This window comes from Solanum stenotomum, chromosome 12, assembly GCF_019186545.1.
Source record: "Solanum stenotomum isolate F172 chromosome 12, ASM1918654v1, whole genome shotgun sequence".
Classification (NCBI taxonomy): Eukaryota; Viridiplantae; Streptophyta; class Magnoliopsida; order Solanales; family Solanaceae; genus Solanum; species Solanum stenotomum.
In genome coordinates this window covers 38,848,140-38,868,159 of record NC_064293.1, presented here as the reverse complement: position 1 = coordinate 38,868,159, position 20,020 = coordinate 38,848,140, and the positions used below count along the sequence as shown (strand labels likewise).

The window sequence follows — 20,020 nt, the reverse complement described above, 5'->3', positions numbered from 1 at the left end:
GGACCCACTTTCTTCCTATCACCCGTTCATTGCAAAACCAACGGCTACGATTGTGTTGCAAATCTTATTTTTTTAACTGAAAATTGTTCTTGTAATCAAGAATCTTGGGAAAACGATATTTATAACTGATAATCAAAGGTCAAGATTTAATATATCCAACGGTTGAGAGTTTTTAAAGAACGGTAGCTGATCTCAGCAAAGTTGGTTCTTTTATTTATTCATGCAGAGCATCTCCTAACTTGAGTATTTTTATTCCACCTTTTTCTCTCTTTTCTTGTTTCATCAAACTGGTGAGTAGTTTTCTTTTCTCCTTGTTAAAATTCAAGAAAGATTAATATTCATGCTTGATTGTGTTTTTTTTTTGTTTCTGTGAGGTTTTGGGGTTTATTTCATTTATATTTGTTTTCAAGATTTTAGAATTTAATTTTAAGGTTGGGTATTTTCCCATATCAAGAAAGAAAAGAACTAATTTTTTTTTATGTTTTTTGTTTGTTTGTTTGTTTGTGGAGCTTGGTTTGCTGTTCTCAAGGATTGTGTTCTGTTACAAGTTGATGAAATATTGAGGGATTGTGTTGAAATTAGTGTTCTTTATTTTTTTCTTCTTCCTCTTTTATGGCATTTATGATTTAACTATGTTTGAGCTTTGATGGGGTGCAGTTAATTGTTATAGAACCTAATGTTTTTTTAGGGGAAATAGTCACCAGGAGAGTTTGTCATTGTGTGACACGTGTATGTGTATGGGGGTGTAGGTGTGGGGGTATGGTTGGTTGTTCTTGCTAGGTAGCAAGGTATTGGATTAATGATGAGAGGGTTAAAGGGGGAGAAAGTAACAAAGCTCCAATGTGTAGCTTTCCTTCTTTAGGATTTGAATGTGTACCAAGTTGTCAAGTTTTGTTTCTGAACTCACTGGTTTTATTGTTTTCACTTTGGGTTCTCCCATTTTTATTGTAGCTTGAGACATAATGTTTAGCTTATAATTTCCCTGAATCCTGATACAAAATAAATAAATTATCTTTTGCTTAAAAAGACATATAAGTTACCAGTAAGAGCAGAATATTTGCGAGAATTCATATACTCAATCCCAACTAGACTTTGTGATTGTTGCATTGTTAGTGTCAGTTTCATGTCTGGTAAAGACATGCAACGGGTTTAACATGAATGATTTGATCTTTTGAGCATTTCTTTTATTGGTTAAATGTTTTTGGCCATCTTATTTTCTCTAATTCCTTGATAAAATTTATTAATGTGGAATGATGATTTGAACTTGTATAGGTCAATATGGAAGTAAAAACCTTTCTTGTTGCCTTTTTTCTCTCAACACTGTTATTTCCTCTGGCCTTCTCCACATCAAATGATGGCTTGGTTAGAATTGGTTTGAAAAAGATCAAATATGATCAAAACAACCGGCTTGCTGCTCGCCTAGAGTCCAAGGAGGCGGAGGCTTTGCGGGCCTCTATTAGGAAGTACAACTTCCGTGGTGATCTTGGGGCGTCTGAGGATACAGATATTGTTGCACTAAAGAACTATATGGATGCTCAGTACTTTGGAGAGATTGGTGTAGGCACTCCCCCTCAGAAGTTCACTGTGATCTTTGATACTGGTAGCTCTAATTTGTGGGTGCCTTCAGCAAAGTGTTACTTCTCAGTAAGCTTCTTTTACATCTTCAGTTTGAAACAATACCAGAAAAAGCTAACATTGGCCACTCATAATTGACGATCATTGATTTTTATGCTTATCTACTTTCATGCAGGTCCCTTGCCTTTTCCATTCCAAGTATAAGTCGAGCCAATCAAGTACTTATAAGAAAAATGGTTTGTGTCTGACCTTTGTCTATATTTGATGTGAGCAGTTTTTCATTGATAGTTATTGGTTCAATTGCAGCATGAAACACATGCTTCTCTTTGATATGTGTTACTCCTTCCTTTCCAATTTATGTCATAGTTGAACTTGGCATGGAGTTTAAGGTGGTCTTAAGCATGTCGTAACAATAATAAGATGAAACTTTTGGTCTTAAACATGCTAAAACACTAGTACGCAATAAAAGCTTCTCATTAATGATAAAATGGGAAGTTTAAATTAAAACATTTTCAAACGTAGAAATGTGTGAATTTATTTTGGAACTGATTAATAAGGATATAGTGTGGCATAAATGGATACTCTTTGTCTATAAGATGAAGTGTGGCATTATTGGCATTTGGCAGTAAACTTGACATGTCATAGGTTTTGAGTCCAAACTGATCACCCTGGTCCCAACCTCTAGAGAGAAGGTCTCATCCTAATCCCCTCTCCCCCCGAAGAAAAAAATAAAATAAAGAAGACACTCACCATTCTTATGGTTTCCATCCAATTATGTGATGGACATCAAAAATCTCATGAAAAATAATAATTTGATAACATGCTTTCTGTCCTGAAAGTGGTGTTCATGGTTATCTCTGTCATTTTTTCTCTATGACATGAGGTGATAAAAATTGTGCCTCTTAAACTGTTTTGTCTACTGTGGAACCAGTTATGGTGGAGTTTCTTCTCTGAATTTTGATATCTATTAAATGTCCTTGTTACTTGATGTCTATTCTGTGTTCGGGAGTGACCTTTGGTCATTCTTCAGTGTCTACTTTCTAAGTTGACCAACATCTTGTATTGGTTGTTGTAAAAAAAACCATTTCATTCCGACATGTTCTTCTAAATATGCCATACAGGGACGTCTGCTGCAATTCATTATGGCACTGGAGCAATATCTGGATTCTTCAGTCAAGATAATGTCAAAGTTGGTGACCTTGTTGTGAAAAATCAGGTGAGTGTGGCTTCTATCTTCTGGTTCATATTTTCTTGAATATATGGTCCCTCATCTGTGGAGGTTGTTGATGACAACAGGAGTTCATTGAGGCAACCAGAGAACCCAGTGTAACATTTTTGGTAGCCAAGTTTGATGGTATATTGGGTCTTGGATTCCGTGAGATTTCTGTTGGAAATGCTGTTCCAGTATGGTGCGTTGGTTTATTTCCTGTGTGTTCTTTTCAAATGTTTTTCAATTTCCTATTGACCGAGTTCATGCTTTGGACATTTTACTATCTCGTCAAAATGTTTTCTTCTTTTGGATTGAATGATTTCTTGAGTGTTTCCTTGTATACAAGAAAGTGTAATTGATAACTTGATATTGATCTTGAGAGTTTCTTCTGTGTTTTATAGGTACAACATGGTCAAACAGGGTCTTGTCAAGGAGCCTGTCTTCTCATTTTGGCTCAATCGAAACAAAGAGGAAGAGAAAGGTGGTGAAATTGTGTTTGGTGGGGTTGATCCTAAGCACTTTAGGGGAAAACACACTTATGTCCCAGTCACACAGAAGGGTTATTGGCAGGTGGGGTATCACTATATCCTTGGAAAATTGTTGTTAGACTTTTTGCAACTGCTTTCTTAATCTCAGAATATAATTGGCAGTTTGATATGGGTGATGTTCTGATCGATGGCCAAGCTACAGGTACGTTTTGGTCCTTTCTCTTTTCGAACAGGAAATTAGTTTGGTAACTTGAGGATATTGGTGAGACCACTTGCCCCTGGTTGTCCCTGCTTTTTGTTGTTTTGACATATTGAATTATGTAGGTTACTGTGACGGTGGATGTTCTGCAATTGCGGATTCAGGAACTTCTCTCTTGGCTGGTCCAACGGTATTCTCCAAAAGGAGGATTCTCTTTTTCGTTCCTATTATTCAGCTAGTTTTTCCCACCATTGACATTGAATCTCAGAATGTTACGTACAATCTTGTTCATGTGTAGCTTCATCAAATTGGCTTATTAATAGTTGAGTGACTAGGTTTAATTTTTTTCTTCGGGATATCAGTTTATTTAATCAATGAATCAATCAGGCATTTGAACTTCTCCTTTTCCCCTTTTAAGCCATGAAAGCAGGACGAGAAGTGATGAAATTGATTCATTCCAGTATCGGGACATACTACATTACTGATTTCCTTTGCTAACAACTGCTTCCTTTTGCTTTGTCCCTGTTGTTCCTGCCTTATTTGTTTGCGGATCTCCTTTATTAGGAAAAAATAGTGCAACTTGGAACTGCTTCTAGATTATTTCATCGAGAAAAAAAGAAACTGCTTCTAGATTGTCATCTCTAAGGCCTTGATGGTTCAACGATATGATACAAGAAAAAAACTTCAGCGTTTGGCCAAACAATTATAGTAGTGTAAGGTTTTACTGCTGCATTTTCTAGTCCTCATCATTCTACCTCTTGTCTCCTTCCTTCTCTATCTTTCAGACTGTAATCACTATGATTAATCATGCCATTGGGGCCTCTGGTGTTGTTAGCCAACAATGCAAAACTGTTGTTCAACAGTATGGGCAAACAATAATGGATATGCTTTTAACAGAGGTGAGCAACCAATTGTTTGAGTTGATAGTTTGTTTTTCTTCTTAATGTTTTTTCATGATCTGATGTCGTTTATATTACTAGTTGCCTTTCCCAATATTCTGATGGATTTGTATCCTAACAGGCAAACCCAAAGAAGATCTGTTCACAGGTTGGGTTGTGCACCTTTGATGGAACTCGAGGCGTAAGGTTAGGATTCAGGCCCTCTTCCCTCACCTAGGTCATACATTTATGACTTGAATATCTGAGCGGATTTCTTTCCTCCACGTGCAGCATGGGCATTGAAAGTGTTGTAGATGAGAAAGCTGGCAAATCGGCAGGACTGCACGATGCTATGTGCTCTGCTTGTGAAATGGCAGTTGTATGGATGCAGAACCAACTTAGACAGAACCAGACTCAGGATCGCATTTTGAACTATGTGAATGAGGTAAATATCTTCCATCACATTTTTTTGATTTCTTTAACTTAGTTCGGACTGCTGACGGCATTAACAGCTCTGTGAGCGACTTCCAAGCCCAATGGGACAATCAGCTGTTGATTGTGGAAACCTTTCTGGCATGCCTAGTGTTTCCTTCACAATCGGTGGCAAAAAGTTTGACCTCGCACCTGAGGAGGTATGTCTGATGTTAATATCTATAAATATAGATGTTGTCTGGTGTCTCTAAAATTATAGATGCCGCTTTCGACACTCCTTTATTTTAATGAGTGTCTAGTAGAGGAATCTTTTATTTACCCTGCATCTAGGGAGACTATTGTTTAAAAGTTCTCATTAAATTTGAAAAGCGCCTCACTGCTTTTAAGAGTAGTAGGAATTATATCTGTTTTTCTTGAAATATTTAAACTTAACCTCAAAGCATTGACTGAATAGTTATGCTATGGGGAAGGTTCCTAATACTTGGTATAGAGTTTAGTTGTATTAAGCTTGCAATCTTGTCTTTGTCACCAGTACATACTCAAGGTGGGCGAGGGTCGCGCTGCACAATGTATTAGTGGCTTCGTTGCTTTGGACATTCCTCCACCCCGTGGACCTCTTTGGTATATTTCCCGCTTGTCTTAACACTCATGCGTGCCAATTCTGTTATTTTTGTTTAGTTGCACTGGCTAACATGCCTTAATTGATAAACGTTGTTTGCTTTATGGCTTCGGTGGTGCAGGATATTAGGGGATGTCTTCATGGGTCGATATCACACAGTCTTTGATTCTGGAAAACTTAGAGTTGGATTCGCTGAAGCAGCTTAATGAAACCAAAAAATGCAAGCCACTACCAGATGTTGTTGTGTAGTGACTTGCCCTTAAAATAAGTCTTTATCAGCAAATGGGATTGTAAAAGTTTGGACCGTAAGGTATTGCAAGAGGAAAACCTTGTAAATATTGGCTTCTCTCGTTTGACTAGATATGTAGTACTGTTTGTGCTGGTGTATATGCTTGTCCTTGTGTAATATCTATCATGGCGTAATAGAGGTGATTTTGTTGTCGTGCATCATTTAAATTTGTTGCAAAAAAATGGGTAAATATTTTCCAACAGATAAAAATGGAAACAACGTCTTACAAGTAATTTACAGATAAAAATGGAAACAACCTCTTACAAGTAATTTCCTTCTGCCTACTCTGGAATTACTTCGGTGTCTTCTGATTACCTCACCTGAGTCATGTAGTTATCCTTTTTAGAGTTCTTTATTTTCGTAATTAGAACTGTATAATGTGTGGAAATTCACAAGGAGAGAGTTTTATCTAAATTTCGTAACTGAAAAATATGAAGGTAAAATTGAGTGCGCTACCGTCATGGTGACGCAATGCCAACAGGAGTGAAGGGAATAAAAAGAAACCGTTCAATCTCAAAAGAAAATGAAAAGCTAGAAGACTACAAAAGAATTCTCATTTAAATGAATAAATTTTCCTGAAGAATCAACTGCAGTTCAAGACATTAAAATCAAACCTACAAAGTACTTTAAAGGAAGCCGTCTTGACAATAAAAACTTACAGACAAGTAGTACTTTCAGAGGCCTTTAAACTAGTTGAGGAAAAGATTCTATTTGGTAAGGATAAAAACTTGAACACCTCCATTGAGTGTAATCTCTGATAAAATCACTAAAGACTTTGGGAACCTACAATTTTCTACATTCTATGTATTGATATTTTGAGCATGAATAGACACTAATTATCAGTGGACTTCCAAATGATGAATGTGAGACATGATTCCTTATGAAGCCTTCTTAACATCAGAGTTTGACAATCTCTGATTCAGTGATTGCACTTGAGCACGAAGATTCTGGTTATCCTCATGTAAGCTATCATTTTCACGAAGAAAATGCTCTGATTGCTTTTTAAGAGCAACTACATTGGCTTCTGCATCACTTGATTCTTTAGCTTTTTCCTCGACAGTTGCCTCCAGTTTCTTTATTTTCAAACGCAATGCACTTGCCTCTTCCTCCAAAGACTTCATATCGTCAGAAGCTCCATTCTTCCCATCCTCAAAACCTCTGTTTTGCTTGTTCACTGCTTCCATGCTCTTCCTCCTCATACGCAGTTCTCTTATATAGTGGTGCAGTCTGTCAATCATCAGAGCAAGAAACAGGGTAAAACCTGCATACAAGTCCCATGTAAAGGTCAAATTTGTAAGAAAGCCGTTACTGGGGTAAGAAGAATAAAGGGGCAAAGGCAACCAAATTGTTATTCCTTGACCACATGCTCAACAATAGAAGCATTAACCCCTCAATAGATAACAAATTCTTGGAATGATAACTTTCTGTTTACTTTTGGATCAATATGCATTGATACCCCAAAACAGAAAACACATCAAGTTCATTGAAAGACCCAAAGATATCTTGGTGTTCACCTAATAGCTTTTTTCCCTTCTGTAGTGGTAGGACCAGGAAGTTCCATCCATTAATAGCATTTCCACACTGATATTTTAACCCTTCCCTGTTTCAAACAAAGAATGTTGCCCTTTCTCATCCTAGACTGGCAATGTCTTGAATCCAAACAAAGAAGAAACAGAATATTACGACTCATTCTCTATCTTTCTGTTTTTGCCGCAAGGCAATCTCATCCTAGACTAGAATTTCCTTTTAATCCCTAAAAGAAAATAGAAGATTATTTTAGTTTCTTTTCTTTCTGATTTTGTCTATACTGATACCAGATACTTGGCGAGAATTTGAGCATAAACTGATGAAGTTCACCACATAAGAAACCAGTTTTAATTTTATCACATTATTCAGGAATGGAATAGCAATATTAGAGAAACACAAGGCTTAGAAGACGCAGTTATGATGCCAACAAACTTAAAGGATCTGATCAAACCACAAAAAGGGTTATCATCAATTCATATGCATTATGATCTCCTAGGAAGGGAAGTTTGCATTCTTCCATGTCACAGATACAATTAGAAGCTAGGAAAAAAGTGATTCTCTCACTGTGCATCATCTTTCTTTTAACTAGTGCACCTAAATCATTCATACAGTTCGCAAGTTCCTTTTCATTTGTATTTTTGTGCAAAGAGAGAAAATTGTGTTCTATATGAGAGTTGGGAAACATCATAGGTACCCACTATGGATGAATTTGCCATATAAACATGAAACAAATTGTACATAGTTTTTATACCGACCTGGTGCTTAATAATGAAAACTTGTACATACTTTTTAAACCTTTATGTTTATGGTAATAAAGATGAAATGCATCACTTAAAATTACAAAAGAGAATAACTTTAAAAAAATCAAACAAACAATCGCTGTTGAGAACTTGGTATAGATATAAATTCCATTCAAGTACATCCAATCCAAAGCTTATTGTTTGGAGGGTTGCGAGAAAGCCAGGAGACTTGCTCATCAAAACAATGATTCGCAAGGAAGAAAAAATCATAAATAGAGATTGTTTCTCAAATTATATGATCGGGGTGTATGAATTGATCAATCACTCAAATCCGCAGAAACCGATTCAGAATTTAAAGTTAGCGGATTCAGAATTTCACTGTATCATTGGTAATACAATTAACATTAGTCATATAAGATTCATAGGGAGAAAATGAAAATGTCATTACCCATGAGAGAAGCTTCTAGAAGATGTTGAGCCATAAGAATCTGATCAGTTGGGGTAACATTGCCATCTTCATCGATCCACCGTTTGTGGATAGACACCACACTGTAGATGGAGGACAGCATGACGATGAAGATGGTGCCGCCAGTAGTTTTCACGACGATTGGGCCCCGGCCTCTCTTAACACGGTCCAGGCCCATTATTACAAGTTTTCTCAATGGCGTCTTGAATATGAGGAGCAGGATTAACGCCATTTCGGCGAATATCACAGTAAACAGCACTTGGATCATTCTCCTGGATTTTGATTTTGATTAAATTTTTTTTCCAGATCGGAGAGAATTGGTGGTGTATCAGCGGTTGGCGAGCGTTGAGTGCATGAGCAGGACGAGGAGGGAGAACAAGTCTAATTAATTTTGGTTGATTAGAGCAAATAAATACTTGTATGTTTTTTTTTTGGTTACTTTAATTATTATTTTTTCTCGATTTTAATTTATGTGATAAAATGAAAAAAGAAGTGTGATATTACATATATTTGGTATCGAACTCTTATATCTGACATGTCACTAACTAGCTAACATGCCATGAACTGATTAATGTACATGCCTTGCAAAATCAATGAATCATTGAAGTTAACTTGTTTCCCTGGTTTCAATCAGCTAAAACTTTAAAGTGTTTCTTAAGGGAAAAATAAAAATTTATCCCTAGACTACATATGTGACTTGCCATTTCAAAAAAAAAGAAAAGGATTATATATGTCAGTGTTGAGTAACGATCAATTACTGAGACTAGACTCCTTTTTTTTAAAAAAATAATAATTAAAAATTGGGGTGATAAAAGGAGGAAAAATTTGATAGTTAACCAACTAAATTATTAAAATTTTCTTTTTGTTTGTCCTGAGAAAAAAAGTATGATGTGAGGTGCACATGAATTTACTTCCATGAAAAAACTAAAGTTTTGGTAAATTTAGGTGCACCATTTTGGCAAAGAAAAAGGAGTATCAATGTTAATATGTTTCGTATGAAAAATATTACTCCAAGTAGAAATAGAAAAGAACATCCTCCATGGGTAGCCCATCGACATTGAAGCCATTTAGCATATACTCCATCTGTCCATTTTTAGTTGTCATAGTTTTTTTTTTTTAGAGTCAAACAATAAGAACTTTAACTGAGATTTTATGATGTATTTTTTTCATTATATTGACGTGCAAAAAATTGCAATTTATAGTACTTTTCGTATAGTTTTTGAATATCTAAATTTTTTTTGTTTAAATATCAAATTAATATAATCTAATTTAACTTTGAAAATTAATCAAATTGACTTTAGAAAAACACAACATGACAACTAAAAATAAACGAAGGAGTAGAAATTGATGGATTTGGTTGGAGATGCCGTTTCTCCGACCAAAGGGATTTGGTGCAAATATGATTTATTGGCTTATGTGAAATATCCACCAAAAAAATTTGGGTTGGATAGGATTTACGGGTCGGATATTCTATTTAAAAGAGGTGTATTCATTTTTTTATATAAATAAATGTCATGTGGTAATTAAAAGGGGATGTGGCAATTTCATTTGTTATTTAAAGAAAAGAAAATGAGTTGGTTATTTCCAGCAAAGCAACTAACGTCTACAAGGGCATATATGGGCGAAAAATTGGACGGCGAGGGCACATATGAGCCAAACTTCAAACAGAGGGTATATCTAGACATTTTCGCATAATTTAGAGGCATATTTGACCCTTTACCTTTTAAAATGTGATTTTCTGTTCACACTTTCCACAATGATTTTGTGTTCACACTTTTCACCCAGTCAGACGTTCACTCCTTCCTTTCTCTTGTTTCTCACCATTCAAACTATTTTATTAAAGAGATAAGTGTCAAAAACACACTTAAACTATCCCCTTTTTTTGAATTTAATATCTAAACTATTGAGAGTATGAGTTTCATACCTAAACTATCACTTTTTAGTTTGAGAAACACACCTCAGTGGTGTGTGTAATACACTCTCTCTTTTATTTGAAAAAACCTTGACACATGACATTCTACATGGATAAAATATTTTACATTGACAAAAATTAAATAATAAACTATTAATATTAATTAAAAATTAAAGTATTAATATCCATAGAAAAATAATTTTTTTAAAAAAATACAATTTAAATTATTTTTCTTACCTCACTCCACCACCTCCTCCACAATCCCCCATCCTTTTTATAAAAAAATTATTTTATAAAATATTTTTTTAAAAATCATACTTCATTCTCCCCCTCCCAAAAAACACCACTCACCCTCCCCCCCCCCCCCCCCCCAAAAAAAAAAAAATTGATATTATTTTATTTTAATTTTTCTTTTATCCCATCCTATTTAACCATCCGCTCCTATTTTTATTTTATTTTTACATTTTTCTCATTTTGTTTTAGATATGTACGTACATATATTTTTAGAAAAAAATAATTTCTACTAGTGTGCCGAATATAATATAAATAAATAAAAAAATTGGAAAAAATCTTGTTGCGGCAAGTAAAAATTTTTTTCGATATATATATATCTAACACAAAATGAGAAAAAAATTGGAAGCGAAGGGTTAGGTGGAGTGGGTAGAATTATTTTTTTAAAAGAATAAAATAATATCTAAATTAGTATTTGAGGGGGTGGGGGGTGGGGGAGGAGATGAAGTAAAAAAAATTAAATACTTTTATAAAAAAAAAATTTAAACAAAAAAAAATGGTCGGGGTTGGGTGGGTGGGTGGGTGGGTGGGGGGGGGGGTTGCGGTGAGAGGAAGTGATGGAGTGGGGTAAGAAAAATATATTACATTTTATTTTATAAAAGAAATATTGTTTTTTTGGATAATAATTTTTTAATTTTTAATTTTAACTAATACTAATAATTTATTTAATTGTTGTCAAAGTTAAATGTTTTGTCCATGTGGAGTGTGATGTGATAATTTTTTTAAATAAAAAAGAGAGTGTATTACACACACCATGATGAAAGTGATATAAAAGAGATATGTGTGTTTCTCAAACTAAAAAGTGATAGTTTAGGTATGAAACTAAAAAAAAAGGTATAGTTTAGGTGTGTTTTTAACATTTATCTCTTTTATTAAATAAGACGGAATTGTTCAGACGATAAACACGTAATGACATAACAATTCGAACCCACACGTTGAGAAACCATTTCCATAAATGTGAATGTATTCTATTGGAAAAAGGGTCTGAAATATACTTTAACTTTGGCTGAAATTGTTGTTACGATATCAAATTTTATGGAGGATTTTTTACCCTCTGCACTATTTAATAGTGTATTTTAAAATTATATATGTGCCCACGTGAACATGTTACTCTTTATAATGATGCAATATTTATCATGATGTCCACGTGGGCACATATATATCTTTAAAATATACTATTAAATAGTGCAGGGGAAGGTCCTTTCCAAAGTTCGGTATTGTTATAATAATTTCGATCAAAGTTCAGATATATTTCAGACCTTTTTATTATGCTTATTAAGAAAAAAATAAATATATAAATACAAAGTATAATTTACTAAGTTATCTTTATTTAATAAAAGCAGATTAAAAAGAAGAAGAAGAAAAGCTGATTAATTTTTCCTCTTAAATATTGCACATACTTCTTTAATTTAATAATGGTAGAAAACAATTGTTGGCTTTAATTTTAGATTTTTAAAATGACAATTATTTTGTGCATATTTTTGAGTTAAATAACAGATGGTCATGGAGGGAGAATAGCTATTGTCAAGAAATTTGACATGTGAAATTTGAAACTCTGTCATATTTACTATTCGTCAGTTACTGGGATGAATCTTACAACAATTAACATTAGCTACATTCTCTCGTCTGAAATTAAGGCTAAGTTGGGTTTTCTCATTCTCTGCATTCTTTCTTTTAAAATATGGTTCTGTTCACACTTTTCACAATATTTTTGTGTTCACACTTTCTATCCAGTCAGGCGTTCACTCCTTCCTTTGTCTTATTTCTGACCATACAAACTATTTTGTTTAGTTGCTCTGATAGTAAACATCAAATACAATAATACATAATAATTTGATCACAAGTAACCCACACGTTGAGAGACTTTTTAAAAAAAAATCTATTTCGTGCGTATCTTGATTATTCTACCAAATACTACTGATTATTCCATCGATGTAAATACACTCTATTAATCAAATTAAATCAAACTTAGAGAATAAGAAAATAATTAATCACCCAACTTTTTTTTTGTTTTCATCGGGAATTGAACATAATCAGAGTCACTGAATGAATGATCACGGCTAGAGAACTAAAATTCTCAAATTTCTTAGAGTGTCCATTATTCAGGCTTACAAAATACTTGTCCATGTATTATCTCCTGCCAGAGAATATTCCTGTCATTTTTCCAAGCCACTCCGTTCCCGTTTTCATCCCCAGTTTTTGTCCACTTACGTACTATTTTTTTGGCTACATTCGGCCATCTCGGCTGTGACTGAATTCCGCAAAGGATTTCTCCTAAATTCCACCCATCAACCAATTCCGACGTAAGCTACTTAGAATTTCTGCACCCGCCCCACTAAATATTAAGTATCTTACGAAAGCCCGCAGAAATTCTAGCGTGTCATCGTTAAAAAAATATGATATGTTGAGATTTCATTTAATGATCGATATCCTTATTTATTCATAGAAGTTATCGCGAATGAGCCACGTGTCACCAAACTTTTAGACGTGTCATCACGCGTCACTATTTCATTGGCTCCATCTAGTCAGGGGTAACGTTAATAACGTTTAGAGTCCTTCGCCCCTCGAAAAAGAAAGAAAAAATATTAAAACAACTTTAGGGATGAGAAGGAGTTACGGTTTCCAGGAAGAGGAAATGGTGAATTAGTGGGGCAGGGGGAATTTGGTATGTTTCCTTGAGGACATACATTTGCCTATGTCACCCTCATCTTTTTCCTTCTTTGGTCTCACTTCACCACTCATCATTCTTCTTCGGATAATAAATATTTCTCCGTAAATTTATGTGATACATTTTGATCGGATATGAAATTTAAGAAATGAAGAAAAACTTTGTTATATCTAGCTTTGGCAACTACCAAAGAAAGGTCAAATAATCTAAGCTATATGTTACTTCACAATTTCATTTAAGTGTTGTTTTAACTCTTTGAATGCCCATTATAAAAATATTTCATAAACATTTACAAAATATAATTTATTAAGTTACACGGATTAAAGTTTGTTTTTAATCAATTTTTGTATTGTTGATTGAATGAACTAAGAAGAGAAAACACAGTCTGAAGCAATGAAAGCACTTATCCAAAAACATATTTCATGTTGCGAAGGATACTTAATAAGTTCTGAATAATTTTTTTATGAGATTAACTAGTTAGATTTTATAAAGAAATAAAAAAGAATAAAAAGTTGTCATTGATGATTGTCTCAAACTGTTTCAATGGTATTGATGAAGAACAAGGTGAAAATAATGAAGACAAGAAAGCATGAAAGAATCCTTCTTATTTTTGGCAATCAAATAAGAATCTTAAACAAACTTTTATAATTAATTTAGAGTCCAAATTACCATATAAAACTTATTTTGTTATTTTTATTTAAATATAAATAATATGTGAATATACTAAGAGGAATAAGTATTTCTAAAATTAAACCGACGATGTAATTTTCTTGTCCACTGTCGGTGGATAGAAGTTATTCTCATCTTTTAATTAATAAAAGTAGATTGATTATTTCTTTTAAATATTGTGCATTCTTCTTTTAATTCTTAAAAAACAATAATTGTTGGAAAAAAAATATCCTTAAGGACAATGTCTGATACGCCTAATGAATTTCGTACAAGTGTTCGTGAAAAAAATATTTTCTGTATGATTTCCAACTATAATAATTTTGGGATTGTTGATTTGAGAAGGAGAGAGTATTAGTCAAATTTTGAAAAATAATATAATGAGTATATCAAGCTCTGAGAAACAACACATGCACTTGTATAACTCATCAAGTACACGCTTGAAGTGTTAATTAATTATTCGTAACTGACTTCACCAAATGCCAAAAGAGGTTTTCACTTTTCACACACTAATTTGTCTTTTAGCTAATCTTAACATTGACGATCATTTCTATGTTCAATCACCATTAATTAATGATCTGCTTAGGCCATTTTTAAGGGTATTTTAAGGTTAAGACTGATAAAAAAGGTGTGTTTGGTGTGCCGTTGTGGTGTATAATCTATCTCATAAGTGGGCACACACAAGAATGTTTTGATGCCGACTTCAAACAAAGATGTCCTGTAAAGTAAAGCTATTATAATCAATTAGAATCTTTTTCTGGGGACTTATTTTTGTTCTTATTCATTAAAGTTCTTCACTATTTTCATGTAATTATGAGTGCAAGGTTGAATATGTGTGGAAAATTTTCAGCTTCATAATCAAAATTCAAGAGACTTTTAAAATGAAAACTCTTTCAAGAACTCAAATCCCTTGTTGTTAAAAAGCCTGCAGAAATAGACAAAACATGACAACAGACTCCCTAATAAATATTCGATCTCCTTTTATTGTATCATACACCATAAGTACTACAATTCTTCCCTATAGCCCCATCTTCCCAACCACATGATGAACGGGCTACATCACTTCTCAGAAAATTCTCCTTCTAATTTATCCATGAAGCAGCCAATTATATTAGAAAATACTAACAATAACAAATCAGGTGTAAGACCATATGTTCGATCGAAAATGCCTAGACTCCGATGGACGCATGATCTTCATCGCAGCTTTGTGCATGCTGTTGAGCGTCTTGGTGGAGAAGATCGTAAGCCTAACTCTCTCTTTTATATCATGATGACTTAATAATTTGGTATCTATTTATTTATTTATTGATTTTGTTGTGGTACATATATAATTAGGAGCAACACCAAAGATGGTGCTACAGTTGATGGATGTGAAGGGACTCACCATATCTCACGTTAAGAGTCACCTTCAGGTTATTTATTAACAGATAATTAAGCCTTTCATTCTTTTTTTCTTTTCCAACCGTTTGATCTGTAGCTTTAAGAAGATGTATTTTTTTGATGATATGAACAGATGTACAGAAGTATGAAACATGAACAGTTGATGCAAGGTATCCTTCAATAAACTACCTTTAATTTCTTAATTCTATTTATGTTTTGTGCTTCTTTTCATTTGGGGATTTTAAAATTCTTTATAGCGATCGAGGAGCTTGATTTTATTAGATGATGAGTCAAATTGAAAGTTTATGACTTAATTAATATTACAATTTTTGAGAAAATAGTAAGTAAATGAATGAATAGTGATGAAATCAAGAAAAGATATTGAAGTTCCATTTGAGGAATCTTTTTATGTTTTATTTGACCCTTTGTGTTTTTTCCTGAATACTCCATTATATATTCCTTACAATACCGCTTTTGGTTACTAAAAAGTGAAAAGGACGTTCTAATTAGAACTACTAGTCACTAGCTAGTCTATGGCTAGCAAGGCCAAAATTGATAATTTACCTCAATTTCATTCTTTTTATTTTGGGTGTATATTTAAGCTATGTATACCAAATTTTCCGTTAATCAACTGATCAGTCTAGAGATCATTTGGATTTTATTAGTGATCATGAAGATTCGGAATATTACATATTGATTATTCAAAGAAAGATTAAAGATCAATTTCTTGTGCTCCATTCCTTTTTCAAACAGAAGCAAAAGAGATGGAATCAAGTCGATTTTCGAAATGTTTTTTTTTTGGTTATTCTTCAATGTCCTGTCTATTTACGGAACATAAGAAAAAATAGATGTTTAATCATTTGTTTCCAAAAAAAATCTCCAAAAAGATATATACACAATTCATTCTTTTTTTCTATGATAGATGGTCAGAACTTCATGTCCATTAGAATCCTAATAAAGGGTCCATAAAATCAGACCGACTATTGGGGTAAAGACGAAAGATCTTATTTGCCATGTGTGGTGGTGGACTCTTTTTGTACAAGCAAAGAAGTGTTCATATAATAGAACCTGGATTCAACAGATAAATATTCAAATTCTAGACAAATTTAATTTCCTACTCCAACTTTAAATTATTCGTTCAACAGTTACAAGTTAATTAAGTTTATCACAATTTCATTTGATATTTTTTTTTTGTTATAGCAGTAGCAGAGGCTGCAAATGGGAGCAAGAGGAATAGAATGGATGGTCCAGATCAAGTGAATTATCCCCAAGGACACTTTCTTCATCATTACTATAATGGCCATCCTAATTCGACAATAACTAGCACCTATTCGGACCAAATTGCCTCTACGCCTCCTTTTATCCCTCCAGCTCCGTGGTTCGTTTCATTTTTTATTCACACCTAACTTCTTACTGAGTTTAACTTATTATATATATTGAATGTGAACAATTTTTAGTGTAATTTTATCCGCTAGAATCATTAACAAGTGGAATTACCTGAAAAATAAGACAGATAACCGGAGCTAGTATTACAATGGTGATATATGAAATTACATGTTTACCCCTCCCAGGAAACCCATGCCAAAGAAGATGATGGGATTAGAAGGTCGATCGAACCCAGCTTGCAACATGTTCAGGGATTTTTTCAATGGCTGCACTACTGTTCAAGTAATTAATTATCAAAAAAATTGGAAGCAAATAGATTAGTGAGATTAATTACTTAACTAATTTTGCTTAATTATGGCAGGATGGGAGTGTAGGCGATCATTATGGTAGCAGTTTGTCAAATAAGCATTTTTCAATGATTGATACTGAAGAAGAAGCCGAAGACTCCGGCAGCACAACTATGTCCTTACAACCATCTGCCGGATTAGATGATGTGAATAATAATAATAATAATAATAATAATATCTCTCTTGACCTTACCCTAGGTTAATTAACCACCCTAATTTCACTCTCAAATCGTTGACTTTTGTCATAGAATCAAGCTAATTACTAGCTAAATCTATTGGTTTTGTACTAATTATTAATGAGTACATTTTAATCAATCTTAATATCGACTTGCTTAGTCGGGTAGATGCTTGCTAAGGGCAGTCATGGTCTCATGTATTCGGATCATGACAGATAAGATTTGGTAAGAAATTTCAAGAACTAATCAATATAATATAGAATCAGAAAAATATGCTCATAGACAGTACTGCTTTAAACCAATTAACTTTGTTAAAGAAAATATATTCAAAAAAATTAAAGAATATGTTCCACTAGTAATACAAAAATATGTACAACATTAGAAAAGCTTGCTTGCAAACTCATCTAAATGTTCCTCCTTCAATGAAGAAGCAGCAGCAAGATTTCTCAGATCTGATAAGCTCCTGCCTAACTTCAAAGCCACCTTCAATTCAAACAATTCACCATTTTCTCTTCTCTCCGTTTCTGTTTCTCTCAAGTTTGATTCAATAGATTCATGCATGTACTGGAAGAAACCGGCGTTGCTCCTGTACATCTCGAATACCATTCCAACTTGTCCACCATGCTCTACTGTGTTAACAACACTTGCTAATACGCCACCAACAATTCCTAGCATGGCTGCCCATGATCCATGAGGAGAATGACTTGCAAATGCAGAGCCAATCGCTGCTACGCCTGTGAGCAAAGGACCGGACATGGCTAAAAACTTGTTCAATTTCAATGCCTTTTCCCCCAGCCTAATGTATTCTTCTTGGTCTTTTCTGCCTAATACGCCCATTATTTCTCTCATTTCCTCCTCCTGTTTACTATTCCATCCGTTCCAATTGTTGTTGTTGACACTTTTTGTCTGTCTTCGACGTTGTTGAGGCCACCAAACAGCAGGTTCAACAGAAGATGGAAATTTCTCTAGCATTACACCAAGAAGAGGAAGAGGGTAAGCCTTGTCAAGAGACAATACTCTGTCCATAGCTTCTTTCACATCAATACTCGAAGGGTGACCGATTGATAAAGTTGTTTCTATTTGGTTATGTAGATCTTGGAAAAGCCTTGTTGCGTTTCTTTGTTCTTCAGCAAGCTGGGATGGTTGAATCGTGTTGATGATGGTCAACATGCCAGTAGCAGCCAAATACATGATAGTAGATGACATTTTTAGTCCCAAAACAGAATCACCACTACTACTAGCTGCAATGCCAGCCATTGTAGCAGCTGCTAGAGTTATCCCATTAATGGATGTTAAAAGCAAACTGTTCCATTGGCTTCTCTGTTCTCCGATATTTTTATGCATCTCAACTCTATCTGCAACTGCCTCCTTGATCGCGTAAAGCTTCTCGATAACCAGGGGATCAGGACCATTAACCATATGGCTTCTTGTTGTAGCTGGGCTAAGTTGTATCTCGACTAGGTTATCGTTGTTTACTATGGTTGAGTAGCTAATCAAATCTTGTTCATGCACTGATTGAAGATTCGGAAGAGAGATTTTGCTTGTTTTAATTCTTGGAATATTAATAGTAGCTCTTATCAATCCTCTTTTACAACTGTAATTGGATGATGTTGAGGCAACAGAATTCAAGAAACTTGAAGATTGGAGGATTGTCATCTTTTCTAATTTCTCCAATGGGATGTTAACTGATTTAGGATGGAAAAGTTTTTAGTGTAGTAGAGAGATTATGGTAAAGAAAAAATGGATTTAGTTGTGATTATGAAAAAATTGTTGGACATATATATATAGGGAGAGTTGACATTGAAATATACAAGATTTGACTGAGACGAATAATAGACTAGTGAGTTATTCAAAGTTTGAATTGAATGGGTATATGACAAGACTCTTTCTTGTTTGGCTTAATTCCGTAAATTTTGGATCTCACGAGCACCCTTTTGTTTATTTGTTATTGTTTTCTTGTTTTGACTGGTTACACATTTCCTTCCCTTATATTGACTTTCAACATTTATAGGAAAACTTTTATGGTGTCTCTATTTACAAACCACCAACCTAACCAACTATACTTTCTGCCCAAGTTGTATGTATATTTCATGCATGATATATAAACTAAGGCTATCTAGTGGGGGCGGAAAGGGACGATTTTAGGGGGACGGCAAATGACGATTTCTTAACGGGATAGGGAGGATTGGTGCGGATGAACCCCTCGCCCCGTCCCATCCACTAAGCTAATGCGACGGGACGGTCAGGGCCTGAGTGAGATTTTTTAATTATTACTATCGATTTAAATATTTAAGCATTAAAAATTTATAAAAAGATGATAGTACAATAGGTGATATAAGAATACACAAATTTTAAAATAACCTTGACATACTATGGTTTATGAACGTCAGTTATGTTACTTTTACTAATTACCGACTCCAAAAATATAAAAATAATAATTAATAATGATAAGGAAAAAACATTGCAATTTCAAACATATAAAAATGCTTTTTCTAATTTAATTGGCACGGAACAAGTTCTTAATGGGATAGGTGGATTGGGAAGTTAAAAGTGAAACAAGACATATACTGCAACAAAAACAACTTTTAATGACAATAAATATGCATATAAATAAGAGTGCTCAACTAATTGACATTGGATTCAGTGTTACTATAGACTTTAGGAATATATATATAAAAAGTGTTGCTTGCCTCTAAAAAAAACATATTTAACGATAATTAAGTCATTTTTGATAATTAATTAACATTAAAGATTGCTTTTGATATAATAAT

The 20,020-nt window shown here is 33.9% G+C and overlaps 4 protein-coding genes across 4 annotated transcripts; 2 read left to right on the top strand and 2 right to left on the bottom strand.

The window, feature by feature from the left end:
• The first annotated feature begins 249 nt into the window (after nt 1-249).
• Nucleotides 250-5,705, top strand: LOC125848115 (aspartic proteinase-like). Its single transcript, XM_049527920.1, has 14 exons — nt 250-290; nt 1,273-1,644; nt 1,751-1,811; nt 2,697-2,791; nt 2,872-2,984; nt 3,187-3,355; nt 3,436-3,475; nt 3,598-3,662; nt 4,258-4,371; nt 4,493-4,557; nt 4,642-4,795; nt 4,863-4,982; nt 5,315-5,403; nt 5,523-5,705. The coding sequence occupies exons 2-14, from the start codon at nt 1,279-1,281 to the stop codon at nt 5,605-5,607; spliced, it is 1,536 nt and encodes a 511-aa protein (XP_049383877.1). The 5' UTR covers nt 250-290; nt 1,273-1,278; the 3' UTR covers nt 5,608-5,705.
• Nucleotides 5,706-6,558: 853 nt separating this feature from the next.
• On the bottom strand, nt 6,559-8,730 carry LOC125848398 (uncharacterized). Its single transcript, XM_049528253.1, has 2 exons — nt 8,406-8,730; nt 6,559-6,951 (listed from the first exon to the last, which is right to left on the bottom strand). The coding sequence occupies exons 1-2, from the start codon at nt 8,689-8,691 to the stop codon at nt 6,569-6,571; spliced, it is 669 nt and encodes a 222-aa protein (XP_049384210.1). The 5' UTR covers nt 8,692-8,730; the 3' UTR covers nt 6,559-6,568.
• Nucleotides 8,731-15,000: 6,270 nt separating this feature from the next.
• LOC125848966 (myb family transcription factor EFM-like) lies at nt 15,001-17,276 on the top strand. The gene is made up of 6 exons (XM_049528934.1): nt 15,001-15,201; nt 15,296-15,372; nt 15,474-15,510; nt 16,541-16,718; nt 16,912-17,008; nt 17,088-17,276. The coding sequence occupies exons 1-6, from the start codon at nt 15,003-15,005 to the stop codon at nt 17,274-17,276; spliced, it is 777 nt and encodes a 258-aa protein (XP_049384891.1). The 5' UTR covers nt 15,001-15,002.
• Nucleotides 17,277-17,559: 283 nt separating this feature from the next.
• On the bottom strand, nt 17,560-18,999 carry LOC125848814 (probable F-box protein At4g22030). Its single transcript, XM_049528754.1, has one exon. The coding sequence runs from the start codon at nt 18,903-18,905 to the stop codon at nt 17,628-17,630; it is 1,278 nt and encodes a 425-aa protein (XP_049384711.1). The 5' UTR covers nt 18,906-18,999; the 3' UTR covers nt 17,560-17,627.
• Nucleotides 19,000-20,020: the final 1,021 nt, after the last annotated feature.